Source organism: Citrus clementina, unplaced genomic scaffold, assembly GCF_000493195.1.
Source record: "Citrus clementina cultivar Clemenules unplaced genomic scaffold, Citrus_clementina_v1.0 scaffold_5, whole genome shotgun sequence".
In the NCBI taxonomy this organism is placed as follows: domain Eukaryota; kingdom Viridiplantae; phylum Streptophyta; class Magnoliopsida; order Sapindales; family Rutaceae; genus Citrus; species Citrus x clementina.
In genome coordinates, this window is record NW_006262201.1 from 38,174,740 (window position 1) to 38,196,590 (window position 21,851).

General features: G+C 36.2%; 4 protein-coding genes across 4 annotated transcripts; 3 read left to right on the top strand and 1 right to left on the bottom strand.

Annotated features, from left to right (window-relative positions):
* The first annotated feature begins 1,304 nt into the window (after positions 1-1,304).
* Positions 1,305-4,435, top strand: LOC18041721 (scarecrow-like protein 1). Its single transcript, XM_006434284.2, has 3 exons — positions 1,305-1,421; positions 1,823-1,880; positions 2,383-4,435. The coding sequence occupies exon 3, from the start codon at positions 2,443-2,445 to the stop codon at positions 4,204-4,206; it is 1,764 nt and encodes a 587-aa protein (XP_006434347.1). The 5' UTR covers positions 1,305-1,421; positions 1,823-1,880; positions 2,383-2,442; the 3' UTR covers positions 4,207-4,435.
* Positions 4,436-4,704: 269 nt separating this feature from the next.
* On the bottom strand, positions 4,705-10,378 carry LOC18041722 (small RNA degrading nuclease 5). The gene is made up of 14 exons (XM_024184899.1): positions 10,221-10,378; positions 10,077-10,124; positions 9,897-9,962; positions 9,380-9,513; positions 9,196-9,305; positions 8,262-8,390; positions 8,082-8,152; positions 7,830-7,889; positions 7,617-7,672; positions 7,459-7,519; positions 7,034-7,302; positions 6,582-6,762; positions 6,197-6,492; positions 4,705-5,244 (listed from the first exon to the last, which is right to left on the bottom strand). Exons 1-14 carry the CDS (start codon positions 10,323-10,325, stop codon positions 5,121-5,123), a joined length of 1,710 nt encoding a protein of 569 aa, XP_024040667.1. The 5' UTR covers positions 10,326-10,378; the 3' UTR covers positions 4,705-5,120.
* A 220-nt stretch (positions 10,379-10,598) lies between these two features.
* LOC18041723 (ribosome maturation protein SBDS) lies at positions 10,599-13,484 on the top strand. The gene is made up of 5 exons (XM_006434286.2): positions 10,599-10,793; positions 10,954-11,083; positions 11,201-11,401; positions 11,832-11,999; positions 12,794-13,484. The coding sequence occupies exons 1-5, from the start codon at positions 10,660-10,662 to the stop codon at positions 13,232-13,234; spliced, it is 1,074 nt and encodes a 357-aa protein (XP_006434349.1). The 5' UTR covers positions 10,599-10,659; the 3' UTR covers positions 13,235-13,484.
* Positions 13,485-13,688: 204 nt separating this feature from the next.
* Positions 13,689-14,691, top strand: LOC18042180 (thioredoxin M-type, chloroplastic). Its single transcript, XM_006434287.2, is given in 3 exon segments — positions 13,689-14,164; positions 14,242-14,378; positions 14,381-14,691. Coding segments are annotated over 3 exon segments (684 nt in total). The 5' UTR covers positions 13,689-13,797; the 3' UTR covers positions 14,561-14,691.
* Positions 14,692-21,851: the final 7,160 nt, after the last annotated feature.

Consider the following 21,851-nt stretch of genomic DNA (forward strand, 5'->3'; position numbering starts at 1 on the left):
AATAATCTCATTTTTTAATAGACCCGTGTCAATTTTCGTGCATATTTAATACTTCAAAAATGATTTACTTCATAGAGGGGAATGTTCTTCGAGGGCATACATGTCTTTTCGAGTACATACGCGTTTGAAAATTAGATTACACGTCAAAAATGCATTTTTTTTTTTTTTTTGCAAAAGAGAAAAAAAAATATATTATAAAGAAGAGGGAATGCGAAGCAAAATCCTTTGACTTTTTTTAACATTAAAATGTGGATAACAGCTCCCACTCGTTCAATGACGTTTGATCTAACGTCACTAACCACCATCAAAACTTTTACTCCATCACCGTACATTTGTCTTCATCGTTTAATTTATCACCGACGCATGCATATTTCCCCTTTAGCCCTTTCTTGGTTCTTGTTGATTTATTCACAACCATGCGTGCAATTCTTAAATTCCACAGATACAGTTAGTTTACTAAGATTAATTGAAATATTTTCATTTCAATTGTTTTTTTTTTTGTTTTGTTTTGATTCTAATACAAAGAAAATTCATTAGTGGGTTATGACAGGGATCCCCAAGTTCTTACATTTTTTCAAATAATGATATAGCTTATCTATTTATATCAACTGGATCCTCACCTTTTATGAAAATTACATTATGGTCTACGAGACTCATGTAAGATGCATTAAAATTTTGTTAAACTTACTTTACTAATGTCTAGTGTCCCGTCCCACTCGAGAAATTTTCAAAGAAGAAAAATTATATTCCTTCCTACAACATAAGTTGAGATACTTAATCTTTCGACCTTAATAATAAAATAAGAAAATTCACTAAAATAAAGAGTGATTTCCATAATTAAAATACTCAATGTATCAGGACTTGTCTCTACTCTTGTTGAAACAACCGAAATATTATTTAGTGTTGAGTTACATAGCGTCTCGTTGCTATGGTCAAAATTCAGTACTACGAAAGGGTGATTTGATCATTTAAGTAGGAACTGGGATCTATTTGATACAAATACAAAAACATATGTCATAATTTGAAAAATGTGAAAGTCAAGAGAATGAAATGTTCATTTAATACAATATTTTTGCCCGGAATTTTCGTAAGATTGCCGTTTATTTTTTCATTGTTTTAATTTTGCCCAAGGTTTTTCACATTTTACTACCTAAGTCAAAGTGTGCGGTCTCGATGCTAGTTGATAGGCCATATGAATGGCTATGATTGGTTGATCAAAATTCTAAATGATGATACCCATGATAGCATATTGGCACCTCACCATTGGATCAAGAAAGTCTACTGTCAAACAAACTTTCAGTCAGACAAGTTGGTATAAACATGCAATGACTAACGAAACTCGAAAAGAAAAAAGAAACTGCACTTTTTGTTGAATCTAAGAAGAAGTTTCTCTAAAGAGGAAAAAAAAAAAAAAGTATTTGGTAAGTTTCTCACTACTTTTCTTCTATTTTCTCTAATTTATTGCTGTCAGGAATTGGAATATTGATATGTTTCGGATTCTTGAAAATTCGGTTGCTCATATGATTTCAATTAATTAACTAATATTATTTTTGTGTCTATGTATGCTTCTGCCTTATCTGGGCCTAATTGATTGTATTTATTTTATTGTTCAAGTTTGGTTTTTTTCCTGCTGCTTTGTTGTGGTTTGTTGGTTTTCAACTGCACCTAACTTCACAATCTAAATGGTTTTTTTATTAACGCATGGATACCATATAAGGAGACTGAAATTGTCTTAAATAACTCTAATACAAGGTCAAAGGCTAATAGCTTTTCTCTTCCTTACTGAGGTTTTATCTTCATATGGGATTCTTCTGAATTGCAGGATTTGACTATTTTGATATCTTTTGCTGTTCCCTTTGGAGGCCATTTTCTTGCATTAGGTATGTGACTGAATTTGTTCAATTCTTGCTCTTCCATGATTGGTTTTATTGTTCTGACGTTTATGTTTGTATTGTTTGTCTGCAATAACACTTCTTTGGACATAAATTGGTTGCCATATTGCATATAATCTTTTCTATTCAAAGATGAAATTCCTCAGGTTCTGGCAAAAGTTTGTTCATGTCAGAAAGGAGAATTTTTTTTTTATTGGTCCATCTCAAACATAGGCTTTGACATGTCCTATTTCACGGATTGATCCCTGACTAATCATGGATTTTGAAAATTTTCACACAATTCGCAAGTTTGTAAAGTTCATCATTCTTCAAAGGTTAATCTTGCACTTGCATCATTATGGGTAGATGCTTTGTAGTTCATACAATTGCCAGTTGTTTGGCAATACATGGATACAAATTTCTTTGATCTCATAACTTGTGGTTATAAACGATAAAATAATTCTCTTTCAGTGTATCTACTGTAAAACCTGTGTGGCCTTTTGTGTGGCAGGGTTCAAATTCTGTGGTACAACTTTCCTTCCTTGAAACTGGAACAACTTGATAGAAAAGCATGTCGTTAGTTAGTTCTCCAGAGCCATCTGCTACTTCATATAGAAAAACGAAGCTCTACACTTTGAAGGGAAGCGGTCATAGCTCTGCTTTGTCTACCCAAGCATTTGGCTCTGATAAGCATAAGATGATGTGTCAGACTGACTCTTACTCCAGTGAGAATTATGAGGATTATATCCTTGACTCCCCAACAGAAGAACTAATACATCCATCAAGTTCTGCCGACTCAGGAAATTCATTTCAGCGACAAGGTGCCCCTTCTCACCAGCTAAGAGCTGGTTCGAGCTTCCCCATGGCTGCTCAGAGCCCACTGGACAGTTCTTTTATGTCCATGAGACGTTGTCATGGGTATCAACCCAGTTTTGAATCAGGTTACTTGGAAAATCAATGCCCAGATCCTGTTGATTATGACGAAGATACAATGAGATTAAAGCTTCAAGAACTGGAGAGAGCACTGCTTGATGATACTGTTGGTGATGAAGATGATGACATGTTTACCACTATTCAAAACATGGAAGTTGAAGGTGAATGGCCTGAACCTGTCCAGAACGTGCCCTTCCATGACTCTCCCAAGGAGTCTTCATCCTCAGATTCTATACTCAGCAGCATCAGCAGCAACAAAGAAGTATCACAATTATCTCCTCGGACTCTTAAACAGTTGCTTATAGATTGTGCTGCTACACTTTCTGATGGAAACATTGAGGAAGCAACAACTATAATAAATGAACTCCGGCAGATGGTTTCAATTCAAGGAGATCCTCCTCAGAGGATTGCAGCTTACATGGTGGAAGGTCTTGCAGCTCGCATGGCTGCCTCTGGCAAGTTTCTCTATAAAGCTCTAAAATGCAAAGAGCCCCCTTCTTCTGACAGACTAGCAGCAATGCAGATCCTCTTTGAGGTGTGTCCTTGTTTTAAATTTGGATTTATGGCAGCAAATGGTGCAATTATAGAGGCATTTAAAGGTGAAAAGAGAGTACATATAATAGATTTTGACATAAATCAAGGTAGTCAATATATAACACTGATACAAACAATTGCTTCTCTGCCTGGTAATCGACCTCACTTGAGGTTAACTGGGGTTGATGATCCAGAGTCAGTTCAACGTCTGGTAGGTGGCCTTCAAATTATTGGGCTAAGACTTGAGAGTCTAGCAGAAGCGCTTGGAGTGCCATTTGAGTTTCATGCAGTGCCCTCAAAGACTTCGCTTGTTACACCATCAATGCTGGAGTGCAGGCCTGGGGAAGCACTTGTAGTGAACTTTGCTTTCCAGCTTCACCACATGCCCGATGAGAGTGTTTCAACAGTAAACCAGAGAGACCAGCTACTCAGGATGGTTAAGAGCTTGAATCCAAAGCTTGTAACTGTTGTTGAACAAGATATGAACACAAACACTTCCCCATTTTTCCCAAGGTTTATTGAAGCCTACAATTACTATTCTGTTGTGTTTGAGTCTCTTGATGCAACTCTCCCAAGAGAAAGTCAGGATAGAATGAACGTCGAACGGCAATGCCTGGCACGTGACATTGTTAACATCATTGCATGTGAGGGAGAGGAACGGATAGAACGGTATGAGCTTGCAGGGAAATGGAGGGCAAGGATGACCATGGCTGGGTTCACTTCATGCCCAATGAGTGCTGATGTGACTGATATGATTCGGAAACTTATAAAGCAATACTGTGACAGGTACAAGTTGAAGGAGGAATTGGGTCTACTGCATTTTGGGTGGGAAGACAAAAGCTTGATCGTTGCTTCTGCATGGAAGTAGCAAGTACAATTCTGGATTTTTTCGTTTTCGTTTCCCCTTTTTTTTTTTTTTCATTTTTTTACCGAGTGATAGTTGTAAAATATTTTTCGTGGTTGTCCACTTGATATTTCATTTAGATTGAGGTTGAAGAACGAAGAAGCTTGTTAATGTTTTGCTAATGTAAATTTCGCTGATGATTGGGCTTGCTGATTATCTAACGTTTATGAATAATTTATTCTGGTGCTTCTTTCTCTCCATGATTTTTACGATACTCATTTCTTTAAAAAAAAGAAAAAAATCTGCTCACTCAGGTGTCTCACAGAAGCATTAGACGACCAACTGTATTTTATTATTACTTTTATTATTGTATTTTTATTTTATTTTTAGTATAACTTATTCTTTCTCTGCCATGCGAATGGAATTTTAAACTCCACTTCTTATTTCCACACAATACATTTCACAAACTGAACTAAGTGCAGGGCACCCCCAACATTCAGCTTTATCAGTGTATCCCTCAACATTCACTATGACCATGTCACTCCAAAGCAAAGAAGAAACGAATAGTCAGTAGACAACAAAAGCAAACAAAATTGCCGAAAATTTTCACTGTTGAATAACATTTCATAAAATTTGTGAGCTTGAATAACAAAATCTCCCTGTCATGGTAGTTTGACTGTTGTATTAAGATTGTGAAAGCTTGACACTTGCATCAGTGCTATGTCCCGGAGGTTCAAATCCTTCTGTCCCAGACTGGGGAGAATAAAAGTTACAAATTCCCGTTTGAGCAACCCTCTTTAACTATAATTTTTGATAAAATATAGGTGTACGCCTTTTTCTAATTAGAAAATTTTCTTTTCTGAAGCAGATATTTTTTCACAAATTGCGTCTATATTACAAATCTTTTGGTGAAAAAATAAAAATACCAAATAGATACTTCAATGCTTCACACCAACAAAGCACAAGGCCACTTCAGCTTGAGCCTGAAGCTCTTCCAAGACCTTCACAATCATCTTCCGGGACATTGAGTTTTTGCTCTGTTCTCTGAGCATTTCCCGTAATCTTCATCCATGCAAAAATATTAAATAATTAAACAAATGTACAATTAAATTAAAAGGCTCGATATACAAGAGTATGCATCTCGATTTCTGCCTATTCATATGAACACAATTCTTAGAGATGCCATGCCAAGTTCAACAATTTTGACACATTAAAATAATGATGATAAGTGCGATGGAACAGAACCCTTTTTCAACCTGGACTTCAAGAGATGTTCAATAAATGATATACGACAGCCACTCTAGTACCTCCAGTAATGCATACATACTATATGGAAATAGTTCTCAAATCTATGCTTTCATGGTTAGATAGCTGAAGATGATTGAATGGGGTGTCAGATCAACCAGCCATGCCAAGTTCAACAATTTTGACACATTAAAATAATGATGATAAGTGCGATGGAACAGAACCCTTTTTCAACCTGGACTTCAAGAGATGTTCAATAAATGATATACTACAGCCACTCTAGTACCTCCAGTAATGCATACATACTATAAGGAAATAGTTCTCAAATCTATGCTTTCATGGTTAGATAGCTGAAGATGATTGAATGGGGTGTCAGATCAACCAACATAATGAACAGTTGCCCAGATTATGAAGCAATATAATAATTCTGAACTTCATCTTGGACAACTAAAGAGATACAACAATGAAGAGATACCATTCGACACAAATCTAATATGAGCTTAAACACAAAAATCTTGCATGTTTTTGAAGAATTGACCAAACTAGCAACTAGATTGCACATATTTAGTAGATAATAATGCACTTATACACCATGGCCAGGAAAATGAAAAGTTTGCCAATTAAATAAGGAATACATAATTTAATAGGATGCACATTTATCAGCTCAGTTTTAAAAGTTTTACTTGGCAAGAAGTGACAGAGATATATGAAAAAGCACACAGAAATCATGGCATAATATCTGACTAAAAAGGTAATAACAAAAATGTACCTATGAACAATTGCTGTATCTCCATGGCCAGTGCAAATAATGAGCATGGTGTTCGTGGGTAATGCTGTATAAAGACTGTTAACCCTAGCATCTGTTCGTGCTAGAATTTCCTTAATTTCAGGTGTGACAAAGCTTTTAAAGCGTTTCGAGTCAGAAAGCTTCTTATCACACGTAGCCAACGATATCAACTCTGCAAGTTTTTCATTCAGCTTTGCTTCATCCTTGGCTTGTTTCTTGAAATGCAAATTCAATTCTGAGAACTGGGTCCACACAAAGTGTATCCGATCATTCTTCACCTAAACAATTCGTAAAAACAAACAGGCTAAGAAGAATACAGCAGTTGCACAAGAGAAGACAAAAATAGACATCTATCCACGTAACTTACCTCCTTTCTAGCCTTTGAAAGAACTTCATCATCAGAAGACACAGGAATTGCGTGCGAGGACTCAGAAGCATATCGTTTGATTATTGAGACGTTGTCAATGAGAGTGGATGTTTTGCCATACTCGAACAAAACTTTAAGGAGCTTTGTCCGCATAACTGATGGAGGAGAACCAAAATCAGGTCCTACATGTGGAGCCCAATGCATGCACGACAATTAGTAAATAATTTTACATCAATGGCCCTCACTGAGAAACAAATAACCAAATAATACGCATCAAAGCCAAAGAGGTATATGTCGGAAAACTTTAGAAAAAGAAAATAATCCTTGAAATAAAATTGTCAACATTCCATATTTGCCTGTTTAAAACCAATTAAGAGTAGTATGCCACGCTTGCCATCAAAAGTGGGTTGAAAGAAAATCACTTGTTTTGAAATTGACATGTAGAAAACTTGCCATTTCTAATCTTTAAAAGTGCCAGTTCCATAGCGGCTCTAGCATCTTCAGTACTGTCGTGTCCAAACCCTGACTGTTGTATCTCCCTGGAAAGAAATTTCTTGGCAAGAACTCGGAGAGAAGTTTTATGAGATCCACCCTGCGGATGCTTGTACAATACTGCAGTATCAATCACCAAACCGTGGGAGATCTTCAAAGCTAACAAGTCATTCTCCAAGGAGTGCCCAACTAAGATAGTCTCTTTGTAAACCAGCTTTAAAAATTCTTCCTGAAGATAGGAACCAACTGTAAATAGATTACATAACAATATTACAACACGACATTGCACCATTGACCCCTCAAGCACTGAAGCAACAACAACCTCAGCCACGGACAATAGAAAACGGCATAAAAATAAAAGAAAAACAACAGTTAAGCTATGAACCTGAATATCTTTAAGACTCGTAGTAACCCCACTCAACATCTCATGCGTGATTCCACTGTATCTGTGCAATCCATAACAATTTCGCAAATTCAGATTCAAGAATCGGAGTGAGGAAAATTCCCGCCAATAAAAACTACAGGCCTAATGGTAGTCCCTACCTTGTGTTGTAATCAACAATGGCGTTAGATGGTTTTACCAATTTATCTAGCAGAACCTGTAACAAGTCATGCAAAGTTAGTTTAAGGGACACAACATATTTTCTCAGCTTAATTTTACCAATCATAGGTTGAGAAATTAACATCAATAAATCACCCAGTGCTGCCTGAGCTCAAATTTTTCTGCAGAGTATGGAGAAAGAAGGTAGAGCAAACCTGGCCTTTAATATCCACCAGGGTCACTCTTGTGAGCTCTAAACCCTCATTTGTGTAGCACTAAAAATACAAAAAATAAGTTATTAATAAAACTTAACAGTGAAGATGACATTAGAACACAAATGACAGTACCTATTATTGTCCTATAATACAAAGAAATCAATTTTTCTTTTTCTTTTTCTTTTGCCTTATAAATATCTTATCAAAGACCAAACATAATGTATGCACAAAAAATAACATGAATCAATATACCATCTCACAATCAAGTGCCAATAATTCATAGGGAGAAGATCCAGAAGGAGCAGGAACAGTTGAAAGAAAACCTGGATAAAATGATCAAAGAGTCAATAAACTACCAATTCAAGTAGAAATTTACAAAAATTCTAAAGTGTACTACATTATAAAGGGGAAATGAATGCAGATTCTTTTCACCTGGTTGATTGTAACAATAGTTATTGTCTTCCAATTGTTTTTCTGTAAGCGTGTAATATGTAATAGGGAATGGAATATCTTTCAAGAGTTCCGCAGAAGAAGAATTTTCTGTAACAGTAGAACAGTTTTCTGCATAACAAAGAAGATATCAGAATACTGTGACACAGAGGCTTTCAAGTCAGGTACAGAAACCATGTTAATGTTTTGTTGAATGATTTAATGCACATACACGAAAGCTTACAGATGATGTTCATATACCACAGTCCACACAACAATCCAAGCTTGTAATGTAAGTTTACCAAACATTGGCAAAAAGGTAGGTTGAGAAAAATATTTTAAGCAAGAACCTATGATTATCAAGATGCAGTTGACTAGTGGAGGCTATAAGAACATCTAAAGCAAATAGTAGAATTGTAGATAACAATAAGAATAAAAATTACTGATAACAAGTTCCATATATGATTTGGGAGTGATGACGAAAGCATACGAATTCTAACCAGAATAGTAAATGGAAGATCTGATCAACTCCAAGATGGATTAAGCACATCAAATTTCTGAACATAAACCTTAGTATGCCACAAATAACTAAATAGTTTTTAACAGGAACTAATCTTTCTAAGCAGGTCTGTACGATCTCTCCTTTTAAGCTGTTCATCAATTTTCTATTATCACTACTTCTTGCTCCAGGATATCTATATCTGTTAATGTAAATCAGTAAATTGATGAGTTGGCATTTCATTTCAAGGAGAAACATGGTAGTCACTGAAGCCACGATCAGCACAAAGAATTGCTAAACCCCTGCAACAACTTCTACGCCTCCATCAAAAAGAGTGCACAGGCTACTTTATGAGGAACATTCAAGAAAACTTATTTCTACAAACAAACAATTGGAACATGAAGGAAAGAATTAAGGTTTTAATATATATTGCAGGACCTTTTTGAGATGGCTGGGTAGATTTCGTCATTGAATCAACTGCATTTCTCTTTCTTTTCAATTTGCATGTTAGGAGTCCATCTATCGTCAGCATAGTGTCTGATAGACAGCTAGAAAAAGACACCAAAAAGCATTAGGAATTTGCACCCAATAGATTGTATAATGAACCAAAATCATTACTAACCTCAGAGCTAAAAGGGCCCTTGGTTTGTCACAACATTCTTTAAATCCAGCAAGTGTTTTGGATTGTGATAAGTACAAAGCTGCATCCAGGCCAGGGACATAAAGCATAACCACTTTTTGAATCAGAGGCTTGTTCTGCAAAAATAGAACTATCATTTTTAATACTTCTAACAATGCATCATTTCTATGACGGTAGAATAAGGAAGATAATTAGTAAACTTCTGCTAAAATGAACGCAAAATTGGATTTGCATTTTCAACAATCTACCAATACTTCTAGTCCCGAACTCCAAAAACAATTTTGCAACATTAGAGTCTTGTGTGTTTTCCAAAACAATCTTCCTTTCCAAAAATACCCCCCAGAAAATAAAATAAAATAAAATAAAGAGTCCATAGAAGGCTTCTTGAGTTGAACAGTAGTTTGTCAATAACATTTTCTATCAATGATTATTAAATCAACAACTTAAACAACATATATACAATTCAAAAGAAAAGTAAAAGGAAAAAGAATGTTGTTACCTTAATAAAAACCCAAGAAGGCATTATTCCGTCAGCAAGAACCCATGTAACAAGCCCTTGAACGTCCTGAGAAATTTTTAATTGAAAAAAAAAAATCAATCTCAGTGCATGTACAGAGATTAAGTTAATTTTATATTAGTGATTGATAGAATAATATGAACGGGTGTTGCAGTAACATACCGTCAAGTTCAAAGTAGACTCATTCTTGAAAATCACTTCTGCTTTTCCCTGCAAATTCATATCGTATTGATATGTGTCAATTCTCTAACAGATTAAACACCAGTATTTTTTTTTTAATTAGCTTGAAATTAAACTCATTGGTACTTGAGGTCCGTAGATGTCGTAGAAATTGTTGCCGTTGTTTCGGTTATTGTTGTTGTTGCTGCTGGAAATATCTTCATCAGAGGACTCGTGCTCTGTAGACGACATTTTGATTATTCTCGTCTTACTTCTCCTCTGCTTTTGCCTTGTGTAATGTTTTTTCCTCCCTTCTCTTTTCTCTTTGGCCACTGAGAGGGAAAGGTAATATACATGAAAGTACATAACCGGCAATGAAAAACCCTTCTAATTTTCTTGTAAGTGAAACTGAACATTTGGGCCGGGCCGATTCGAAATTCAGGCCCATTTAACGAAAGCTATAATAACATTTAGGTCCCTAAGTTTATCGCCATAAATATATTACTCGAAGAGCGACGCGTTTGTTCGCTTGTTTTGCATAAAACCTGGAAACTGATTGCGAAAGCTTGAGAAGAAAGAAAGAGAGATGTCGAAGACACTGGTTCAGCCAGTAGGCCAAAAGCGGCTGACGAACGTCGCCGTCGTTCGTCTCAAAAAGCATGGCATGCGCTTCGAAATTGCTTGCTACAAGAATAAGGTTCTCTCTTGGCGCTCCCAAGTGTAAGTCATCGCCATCGCCAATTCTTGTATTTATGCGTCGTGTATTTGATTATTATATTAATTCGAATTAACCTATTTTAGTTAGGTATTATTTAATTTATTTTGTGGTACAAAGGAAAGAAATCATTATGAGGTCTAGATAATGAAATTTTTGGAACAGAGAGAAAGATTTGGATGAAGTATTGCAGTCGCACACTGTTTATTCGAATGTGTCAAAAGGAATTCTCGCGAAGTCAAAGGATTTGATTGCAGCATTTGGTACTGATGATCAAACAAAAATATGTTTGGAGGTCGGTAAAATTTGCTTCGTAAACGTTTCTGTTATGGTTTGGTATTGGTTAGTGTTGTTTGTTTTTTAATGTTTTGGGTTGGCTTCAAGTGAAATGATTTGTTTGTTTGTTTGGTAGATTTTGGAGAAAGGGGAGCTTCAAGTTGCTGGAAAGGAGAGGGAAACACAGTTCTCTAATCAGTTTCGGGATATTGCAACCATTGTTATGCAGAAGACTGTTAATTCTGAAACTCAACGTCCTTACACTATTAGTATGATTGAGCGACTTATGCACGAAATTCATTTTGCTGTTGACCCTAATAGCAGCTCGAAGAAGCAGGTGAGTGAGTGCTAAGAGTTGATGTAATCTTCTGAAACTTGGTGAATTTTTGCTTTACTATTGTTAAAGCAGTTTTCTACTCGTGGAGATATTGGACTTACTTGTTTTAATTTAGTAAATTTAGTTGTTGTAATATTCCGAGACTTGGTGAGATTTTGCTTGTTATTGTTAGAGTAATTTTCTACTTGTGGAGATATCAGACTTGCTATAATTTATTAAGTTTAGAGGCGTTGTAATTAAACATAAAAAATAAAAAAAAACAAAAATAATAATAATGAATAAATGTCACTGGATAATAGCTGAAAAATGTTTTGACTTTTGAGCATCCGTATTCAAAGTCATTACTATGTAGTATTACTGTTTGCTAGAATTTATGTGGCTGATGTATTTTGGGGTTTAAGTTCTCAAGCCAATTGTACTTCTTATGCAGGCATTGGAAGTCATTCGTGAGCTTCAGAAGCATTTCCCAATAAAAAGGTCTCCGATGAGGGTGGGACTTACTGTTCCAGAGCAAAATATTTCTTCTTTAATGGAGAAACTAGATGCATGGGATGCTAGCATTGTCTCCAAAGATAATTCTGGAAGTCAGCTGTCTCTCGTAAGTGTTTTCCTACTACTGAAGTACATTCCTCTCCCACTAACTATGTCTCCTCTAATGTGGTGTTTTTTTTTTTTTAAATAAATTATCTATATGTGAAGGATCAAATGAGAATGTGTTGGTTTGAATTCATTCACAGTGGTTTTGATTTATCATACGTACACATTGAACTTCTGATGTGGTCAGAAACCAAATTTCTGGATATTCTATGCTAGTTTGCTATTCTTTCTATGTATACGATTTTTGTTATCAGTGAATTTCAACTGTCGCAAAGTTTATAGCTTTGTCATAATGTCTGAAAGTAACATGTCATGTTTACTTGTGCCATTATTGTTCTTCACCTGCTCGACTTTCTTCAGACAGCTAATATAATAGAGTAAGGATATATACGGTTAACACATCTGAGTAGGGACTTGTATTGACGCACGGTACTAGGACTTTGCTTGCTGCTTTCACTCAGATTTAATCGGGCAGAGCAAGGCATATTGGCTTTGCTTGGTCATTTTATGGTTGTCTTGCTGGCATAATTTTCGTGCTTTTAGAACCATAAGGAAGACTTTTGTAATCACTAAGTGGGTTTTCATTTCGTAAGTCTTCATCTACTTGTAAAGGTTGATATTTGATTGAACTCACACACTGAGAGCATTCTGTGTTTTACACTAGCATAATTATTCCCATCTCTCCTGTATTTTCTTTGACATATGCCCCATGATGGCTAACGTCTCCTCAACATCTAAATGTTGAAGTTTAGTTTCTTTTTGGAGGTGTTAATCTTTCTTATTTTTGCTGTTCAGATTTGTGAAATGGAGCCAGGTCTTTTTCGGGATTGTGATACCCTACTGAGGAATCTGCAGGGCAGGTTGGAAATTCTTGCAGTGTCAGTGCATGCAGAGGGGGATACAAGTGTGGATCACTACGATGATCACGAGGATGTGCCATCACTCCCACCCAAGGAATCTGCTGATGATGTTCTCAAACTTAGTGAGAAAATTGAGAAACAGTCTCTCTCTTCTGGAAATGGGAATACTGAGGGGAAGGTAAAGCAAAACAAGTGTAGTACATGCAATGCTTATGTGGGGGATGCCAAGCAATACCGGGATCACTTCAAGAGCGACTGGCACAAACACAACCTAAAACGCAAGACCAGACAACTTCCTCCACTAACCGTAGAAGAGTGCTTGGCTGACATGGAATTGGATGACTCGAAAGCAGATCTGAAGGAATATTCATTTTGAAATGGTATTGAGAGTTTTAGCCAGCTGTTTGGTCAATGTCTGTATATAGCTAGCTGTTTTGTGATTTGTCAATGTCTGCATATAGTTTCTTTTTTAACTCTTTTTTGTTTTCGTTATACATTTTGAGGATTTGTTTGTGTATCAGGAACAAATAGCTGAGCTCTGATATCACCTCCTACTATCCCTGCCTTGGGGGGAAAATGAATTACTAGTCTAACGTTGAATTTAAATTTTGATGTTACATGTTAAATCTTAAGCGTTGGATTGAAAATGCAAATGTTTTAAAATTTTAGGATCACATGAAACCAAAAACAGTGTAGGCCATGCCTTTAATGGGTTCAAGTAATGGCCCAAAGCTGCTTTCATAGTGGATGAGAAGCTTATGGTGAATCAAAGAGGAGTCGCAATACCATGAAAAATCTAGCCTCCACTCCGAATATTTGGTCCATTGGATTAAATAGCTGGTTGGTTCAATGTAATCCACATAATTTGTACACTTTCAGCACCTCAGAAATGTGTTGCCATATCCACATGATAAAATTACAAAATCCAAAACACAAGGGATGCGAGAGAAAAAGAATATCAGTCATCGCCCAAAAGACCAAGGCCACATCTTCTTCTATACTCCTATCAATACTCTTTTAACTTGCTGTGAACAGACACATACCCAGCAAAAGAAAAAAGAAAGACAGAGAAAAATGGCTATGAAGAATTGTTTTCAAGTTAGCTCAGTGTATAGCACTAGAGCTGGTGTGGTACAATGTTACCAACCATTTTCATCTGTAAAGAAGATTCATTTGCCGATTAGTAACGGGTTGAATAAATCCAATTTCTCATTCACTTCATCATGCTCATCTCTTTCTCTTCCACTCGGAAGCAGAAGCAGAAACTCCTTGATTCTCTGCAAAGCTCGGGAAGCTGTCAATGAAGGTTTGCTCATCTCACCATCCTGACAACCATTTTCCCAGGTAAAAGTGTTTTTTAACATATGTTTTTGCTGTATGCAGTTCAAGTGGTGACAGATTCAAGTTGGGAAAACCTTGTGATATCAAGTGAAAACCCTGTGCTTGTGGAGTTTTGGGCACCTTGGTGCGGACCATGCCGGATGATAGCGCCAGCTATTGGAGAAATAGCCAAAAGAATACGCCGGAAAAAGTTGCCTGTTTCAAGCTCAACACCGATGATTCCCCCAACATTGCAACTAAGTATGGAATTAGAAGCATTCCAACTGTGCTCTTCTTCAAGAATGGAGAGAAGAAGGAGAGCATCATTGGTGCTGTTCCCAAATCTACTTTGTCCTCTACTTTAGATAAATATGTAGAATGAATGGCCAAAAATCACATTTACATGTTGTATGAATGACATATTAATCCAAGTTTATGTTTCATTTCAAATGTAGAAATCTCTTTCCTTCAATGTGTAAATATCGTCATGAAGTTGAAATTTTCTTGAAAATGTACGACACTCTTTGTCATTTGAATGAAGTGCTTCAGCTTTTCTTTTTCCAAGCTGCTGATGTTTTTGTATTAACTAAAAATTAGAAATACAATTTTGCTTCACCACCAAGATTCATCCCATGAAGACGAAAACAAAATACCAAACAAAAGAATCAACTAGTGAAAATCTGAAATTTCTTTGTCTATTATCATCAAATTTTCCAAAAATAAGAAGAGTAGATACAATAGACCGATAGAGGTAGTTGAAAGTTGGTAATTAAGATAACTTACAAAATCAAAAAGTAATTCATTTCATTAAACAAATAGTAGCTTAAATAGATCCATAATAGATATTAGGATCGAGTTAGAGATACACCGCTACAATAAAGAATCAGTTAAGTTATTACAAATTTACAATATGTCACCTAATTAAAGAACAGAGAGGAAGAAAATGCACAAGAGAGTGATGTTGAGTGTTAGAAAATGCATATTTATAAAGGAGAAAACCGTCATTTTATATTTCAAGTCTTACTAACAACCCTTACTTTTATGTATTTAACCTTCTTGTGATTTAATTACATGTGTTTTATTTTAATTAAGTATTTTATGTATTTTAGGGGCATTATAGTCATTTCACAATAAAGGAGAAATCAGACGGCAAAACAGACATCACTTTTGAACTCAGGACGGTCAAAAACCTTAGGAGGAGCATAAAAGGAAAAATGGCACTTTTCACATGTACGGTACTATTCACGTGTACGGTACTGTATACGTTACTGTTCACGACACTGTTCACATAGACGGATGATGACGTGGCATTGACCGATGATGTGGCATTGACTGATGAGGTGTCACGATCCTGTTGGACTAAAATTCTTATGTACTGTTGATGGTGACGTGGCAGCATATCAGTGGACGAAAAATCTCGCGTACGGTGCATGCATCACACAGGATTATTTTCAACCAAACCGCGTTACTGTTCATCCGGGTCAAACTGCGTTACTGTTCAAAGTCGGGTCAAGCCGTGTTACTGTTCATCCGTGTGGTCAAACCGTGGACTATTGACTGATGACGTGGCGCAATCCTGAGCGTCCAAACTGTTTTTAATCCGATGGCCATGATTTACTCCATGTATCTATAAAAATGGGGCCTCTCCCCTCTACTTTGATATCTCTGAATTCATTTTTGGACTTTGTTTTCTGTAATTCCCTCTCCATCTTGTATTTTCTTCATATTTTAATAAATTTCCATTTTGCCCCTAGTTCAATTATGAGTGGCTAATTTTCTTTCAAGCTTGGGTTGAAGGTGAAGTCTCAACATGTGTCATGGGCTTAATTTGGTAAATTTATTTTCTCTTCCCCTCTAGTTTTTGTGGATGTTTTGACTTCTCGTCGACAAATAATAATAATCTTGTCTAGATACCGCCTTGGTTACATCGGCTCTCTAGTATAAGGTTATTATTATTTGGCACGATAAGCCCTTAGCACCATATTGATTAGAGCGTGGTTCATGAGGTGTGGATTCCCCCCTCATGATTTAATTGGTATTAATAAGGAATATTTAACCCATGATGCATGTTGATACGGATCCAGATACCCAAGTACGTCAATTTAATAGATTTTCTCTTCAATTTATTCTCTCCATTGCAATTCCAATTTTAGAATTTATTCTCGCCATTTTAATTTAAGTATTAGCATATTCCAAATCATTTCCACCATAAATCCAACTACCCATTTACAAAATTAATTTTATATATAATTAAAACCCACCTCCTCGTGGGATCGACACTCGTCACCATTAGTCTATACTACAATAGATTCGTGCGCTTGTGAGTACATTAAAATTTGCACAACAAGTTTTTGGCGCCGTTGCCGGGGAAGTAAGTAATTTTAATTCATAGAATTAATTTGTGTGAATAATTTCTTTTAAATTGTTGTCTTGTATTTTTTTTTAAAAAAAGAAAAAGAAAAAAAAAATGAATCTGCATTTAGAGGTTAGTATTTATTTTCTTTCTCTATTCTTTACAATTATGCAATTTAATTTTTAAGTTATTTTTCTTTGTAATTTTTGTTTATCTTAATTTAATTTTCTTTATTAAGTTTTAATTTGATTTTTAGTTAATTTCACGTATTTGTTTTTGTGTATTTTTATAGAAAGATTGTAATAGCGCAATAAGGTTAGTATCGTAATTTCTCCCTCTTCTTTATTTTTATTTTATTTTTTTCCCATCTTTATTTTTTTTATTTGTTTTGCATGCATGGTCGTAGGTCATTATTACCCAATCTTGAACCTATAGACTGTTGAGTGTTAAAAAATGCATATTTATAAAGGAGAAAACCGTCATTTTACATTTCAAGTCTTACTAACAACCCTTACTTTTATGTATTTAACATTCTTATGATTTAATTACGTGTGTTTTATTTTAATTAAGTAATTTATGTATTCTAGGGGCATTATAGTCATTTCACAATAAAGGAGAGATCAGACGGCAAAACGGACATCACTTTTGAACTCAGGACGGTCGAAAACCTTAGGAGGACCATAAAAGGAAAAATGACACTATTCACATGTACGGTACTATTCACGTACACAGTACTGTATACGTTACTGTTCACGGCACTGTTCACATAGACGGATTGATGACGTGGCATTGACTGATGAGGTGTCACGATCCTGTTGGGCTAAAATTCTTATGTACTGTTGATGGTGACGTGGCAGTATATCAGTGGACGAAAAATCTCGCGTACGGTGCATGCATCACACAGGATTAGTTTCAACCAAACCGTGTTACTGTTCATCCGCGTGGTCAAACCGTGGACTGTTGACTGATGACGTGGCGCAATCATGAGCGTCCAAACTGTTTTTAATCCGATGGCCATGATTTACTCCATGTATCTATAAAAAGGGGGCCTCCCCCCCTAATTTGATATCTCTGAATCCATTTTTGGGATCCATTTTCTGTAATTCCTTCTCCATCTTGTATTTTCTTCGTATTTTAATAAATTCCCATTTTGCCCCTAGTTCAACTATGAGTGGCTAATTTTCTTTCAAGCTTGGGTTGAAGGTGAAGTCTCAACATGTGTCATGGGCTTAATTTGGTAAATTTATTTTCTCTTCCCCTCTAATTTTTGTGGATGTTTTGACTTCTCGTCGACAAATAATAATAGTCTTGTCTAGATACCGCCTTGGTTACACCGGCTCTCTAGTATAAGGTTATTATTATTTGGCACGGTAAGCCCTTAGCACCATATTGATCAGAGCGTGGTTCATGAGGTGTGGATTCCCCCCTCATGATTTAATTGGCATTAATACGGATTATTTAGCCCATGATGCATGTTGATACGGATCCAGATACCCAAGTACGTCAATTTAATAGATTTTCTCTTCAATTTATTCTCTCCATTGCAATTCCAATTTTAGAATTTATTCTCGCCATTTTAATTTAAGTATTAGCATATTCCAAATCATTTCCACCATAAATCCAACTACCCATTTACAAAATTAATTCTATATATAATTAAAATCCACCTCCTCGTGGGATCGACACTCGTCACCATTAGTCTATACTACAATAGATTCGTGCGCTTGCGAGTACATTAAAATTTGCACAACAAGTTTTTGGCGCCGTTGCCGGGGAGGTAAGTAATTTTAATTCATAGAACTAATTTTTGTGAATAACTTCTTTTATTTTTTTTCTTGTATTTTTTTAATTATTAAAAAAAAAAGAAAAAGAAAAAAAAAGTGAATCTACATTTAAAGGTTAGTATTTCTTTCATTTTTCTCTTCTTTAAAATTCTGTAATTTAATTTTCAATTTATTTTTCTTTGTAATTTTTTTTTGTTTATTTTATTAATTTAATTTTTAGTTAATTTATTTCATGTATTTGTTTTTGTGTATTTTTATAGAAAGGTTTTAATAGCGCAATAAGGTTAGTATCGTAATTTCTCCCTCTTCTTTATTTTTATTTGTTTTGCATGCATGGTCGTAGGTCATTATTACCTAATCTTGAACCTATAGACCTTGAACTTGAGAAAACAATTCGCACACAAAAGCACATTAAAAATAAATTTGGAATGGATTTACAAGCACCACAGGAGAGGCCATTTAAGGACTATTTTAGTCCCTTAGCTAATTTGAGCACATCATGCATAAGATACCCAAATGTAGCTGCTAGGAGCTTTGAACTAAAACCTAGTGTGCTAATCATTTGAATGATTTTCATGCCATTTGTCAAACATTCAAATATGAGAATTTTTCAGATGATGATGTTAAACTTAGACTATTCCCATTTTCTTTAAAAGATAGAGCTCGTTCATGGTTAAATACTTTACCTGCTAATAGCATTTCATCATGGGAACAAATGGTAACAAAATTTTTGAATAAATATTTCCCAGTGCATAAAACCAATGCTATTCGCAGGGAAATCTCGGAGTTTACCCAGAGAGAGGACGAGCAATTTTTCGAAACATGGGAGAGATTCAATGGGCTACTTTTGAAGTGTCCACATCATGGGTATGAGAAATGACACCAATGCCAATACTTTTTGGAGGGATTACTACCGAATGTGCAAGAATGGCTAATGGCAACAAGTGGAGGAGAGCTAATGTCAAAAAGTGCATCAGAAATTTGGGAATTCTTCCAGCGACAAGCGGATAATTCCCAACAACGGAGTCGATCACTCAGGAATACTAGACGAATTAAGGGAGTAAATGAGGTTCAAATTGGGGAGTCAACTTCGGGAATCAAAGAAGTCAAGGAGATGGTTGAAGGTCTTGCTCGACAAATAGCATCGTTATCGACTGCTAAATCAACAGAACCACATGACCATGACTCATACTCAGATCAAGCCAATGCCATAGGTGTAATGAGAAAGCCATCAAATTACAACCCATACTCCAACACATATAACCCTGGATGGAGAGACCACCCCAATTTTTCATGGTCTCAAGGATTTCAACAGAATGGACCAGCAGCTCCAATGCAACAAATTCCTCAAGTTCCTCAAGCCTCTCAACCACCATTTAGACCATACAATCAGAAACAGAACCACTCTCAACCTAGACCATGGGAGGATGCATTCCAGAATTTCAGGAATGTTACTCACTCCACGATTGAGCAACAAAACCGCACCATTGATGGATTACGAAATGAATTGAGAGCGGGTTTCAATTCACAAGCCCAATCAGTTTCAAGCCTCGAAAAGATGGTGGGACAACTTGCTTCTTCAGTTCAGACATTGGCAATGACTGTTGAGAAAGGTAAGTTTCCAAGTCAACCAGTGCCTAACCCTAAAGGAGTACATGAAGCAAGTACCAGTTCACCACAACAGCATGGAGAGGTCAAAGCAGTAATGACCTTGCGAAAAGGAAAAGAAGTCGACAACAAGGTGGAGATGCCAGTGACAAAAGAAAATCAAATTGTACCTGTGAATGTTGATGACTCATCACCGGAGGAGAAAGAAGAAACCAACCCACAAGAATATGTTCCCAAAGCTCCATTTCCTCAGAGGTTAGCGAAAGGAAAAAAGGGAAAATCCACAGGTGAGATTCTTGAAATCTTCAAACAGGTAAGTGTTAACATCCCTTTGCTTGATGCTATTAAACAAGTTCCATCTTATGCCAAGTTTCTTAAAGACCTTTGTACTAAAAAGAGAAACATGCATGTTCAAAAGAAGACATTTTTAACAGAAAACGTTAGTTCTATACTCCAACATAAAATTCCTTTAAAATGCAAAGACCCAGGCTCCCCCACTATCTCATGTAGTATAGGGAACCACACAATTGAGAATGCTTTGTTGGATTTAGGAGCTAGTGTAAATCTTTTGCCTTACTCTGTATTCGTGAAACTTGGACTGGGAGAATTACACCCAACTCCAGTGGTGTTACAGCTTGCAGATCGGTCCACGAAAATACCTCGTGGTATTGTGGAGGACGTGCTTATCCAGGTAGACAAATTTTATTTTCCTGTTGATTTCATTGTAATTGACACTCAACCAATACAGGATTCAAGGAAGCACATCCCCATTATTCTAGGCCGACCTTTCTTGGCAACTGCGGATGCTCACATTCAATGCAGGACTGGAAATATGCAGTTGTCCTTCGGCAACATGACTATGGAGCTAAACATTTTCAACATTGCCAAACAACCTTACAGTGTAGATGATGGAATTGTTGATGTGGATTTAATTGAAGCATTAGTTGATGACACTTTTCTTTCAAACCTTAGTGATGATCCTTTACAAACATGTTTAACTCACTTTGGTTTTGATTTTGATATTGACAGATCGGTTGATGAGGTCAACGCCCTGCTTGACTCAGCACCATCTATGGACACTAATAAATGGAAGTCAAGAGTTGAGCAACTAGCACCATCAGAGAAGCAACTCATTCCATCATCAGAATCACCACCGAAACTCGAGCTCAAACCATTGCCCAACACTTTGGAATATGCATTTTTGGGAAAAGAAAGTACTCTGCCGGTAATCATCTCATCATCCCTAAATGACGAACAAAAAGGTAAGTTGTTGGATGTTTTAAAAGAGCACAAAGAAGCATTAGGATGGACCATAGCAGATATTAAAGGTATAAACCCAGTAGATTGCATGCATTACATTCACCTTGATGAAAATGCTAAAACTACTAGGGAGATGCAACGTCGGTTAAATCCTAATATGAAAGAAGTTGTTAGAATTGAAGTCCTTAAGCTATTAGACGCAGGTATCATTTACCCAATTTCTGATAGTTCATGGGTCAGTCCTGTGCAAGTTGTCCCCAAAAAGTCAGGAGTCACAGTAGTTACGAAAGCTGATAATGAATTGATACCCACTAGAGTGACTACAGGATGGCGTGTATGCATTGATTATAGAAAGTTGAATTCTGTCACACGTAAAGACCATTTTCCTTTACCATTTATTGATCAAATGCTTGATAGATTAGCAGGCCATGAATTTTATTGCTTTCTAGATGGCTACTCAGGATATAATCAGATTCCCATAGCACCAAAAGATCAAGAGAAAACTACTTTCACTTGCCCTTTTGGCACATTTGCATATAGGAGAATGCCATTTGGATTATGCAATGCACCTGCTACATTTCAACGATGCATGTTGAGCATTTTTTCTGATATGGTGGAACGATTCCTTGAAGTCTTTATGGATGATTTTTCTGTCTTTGGCAACTCGT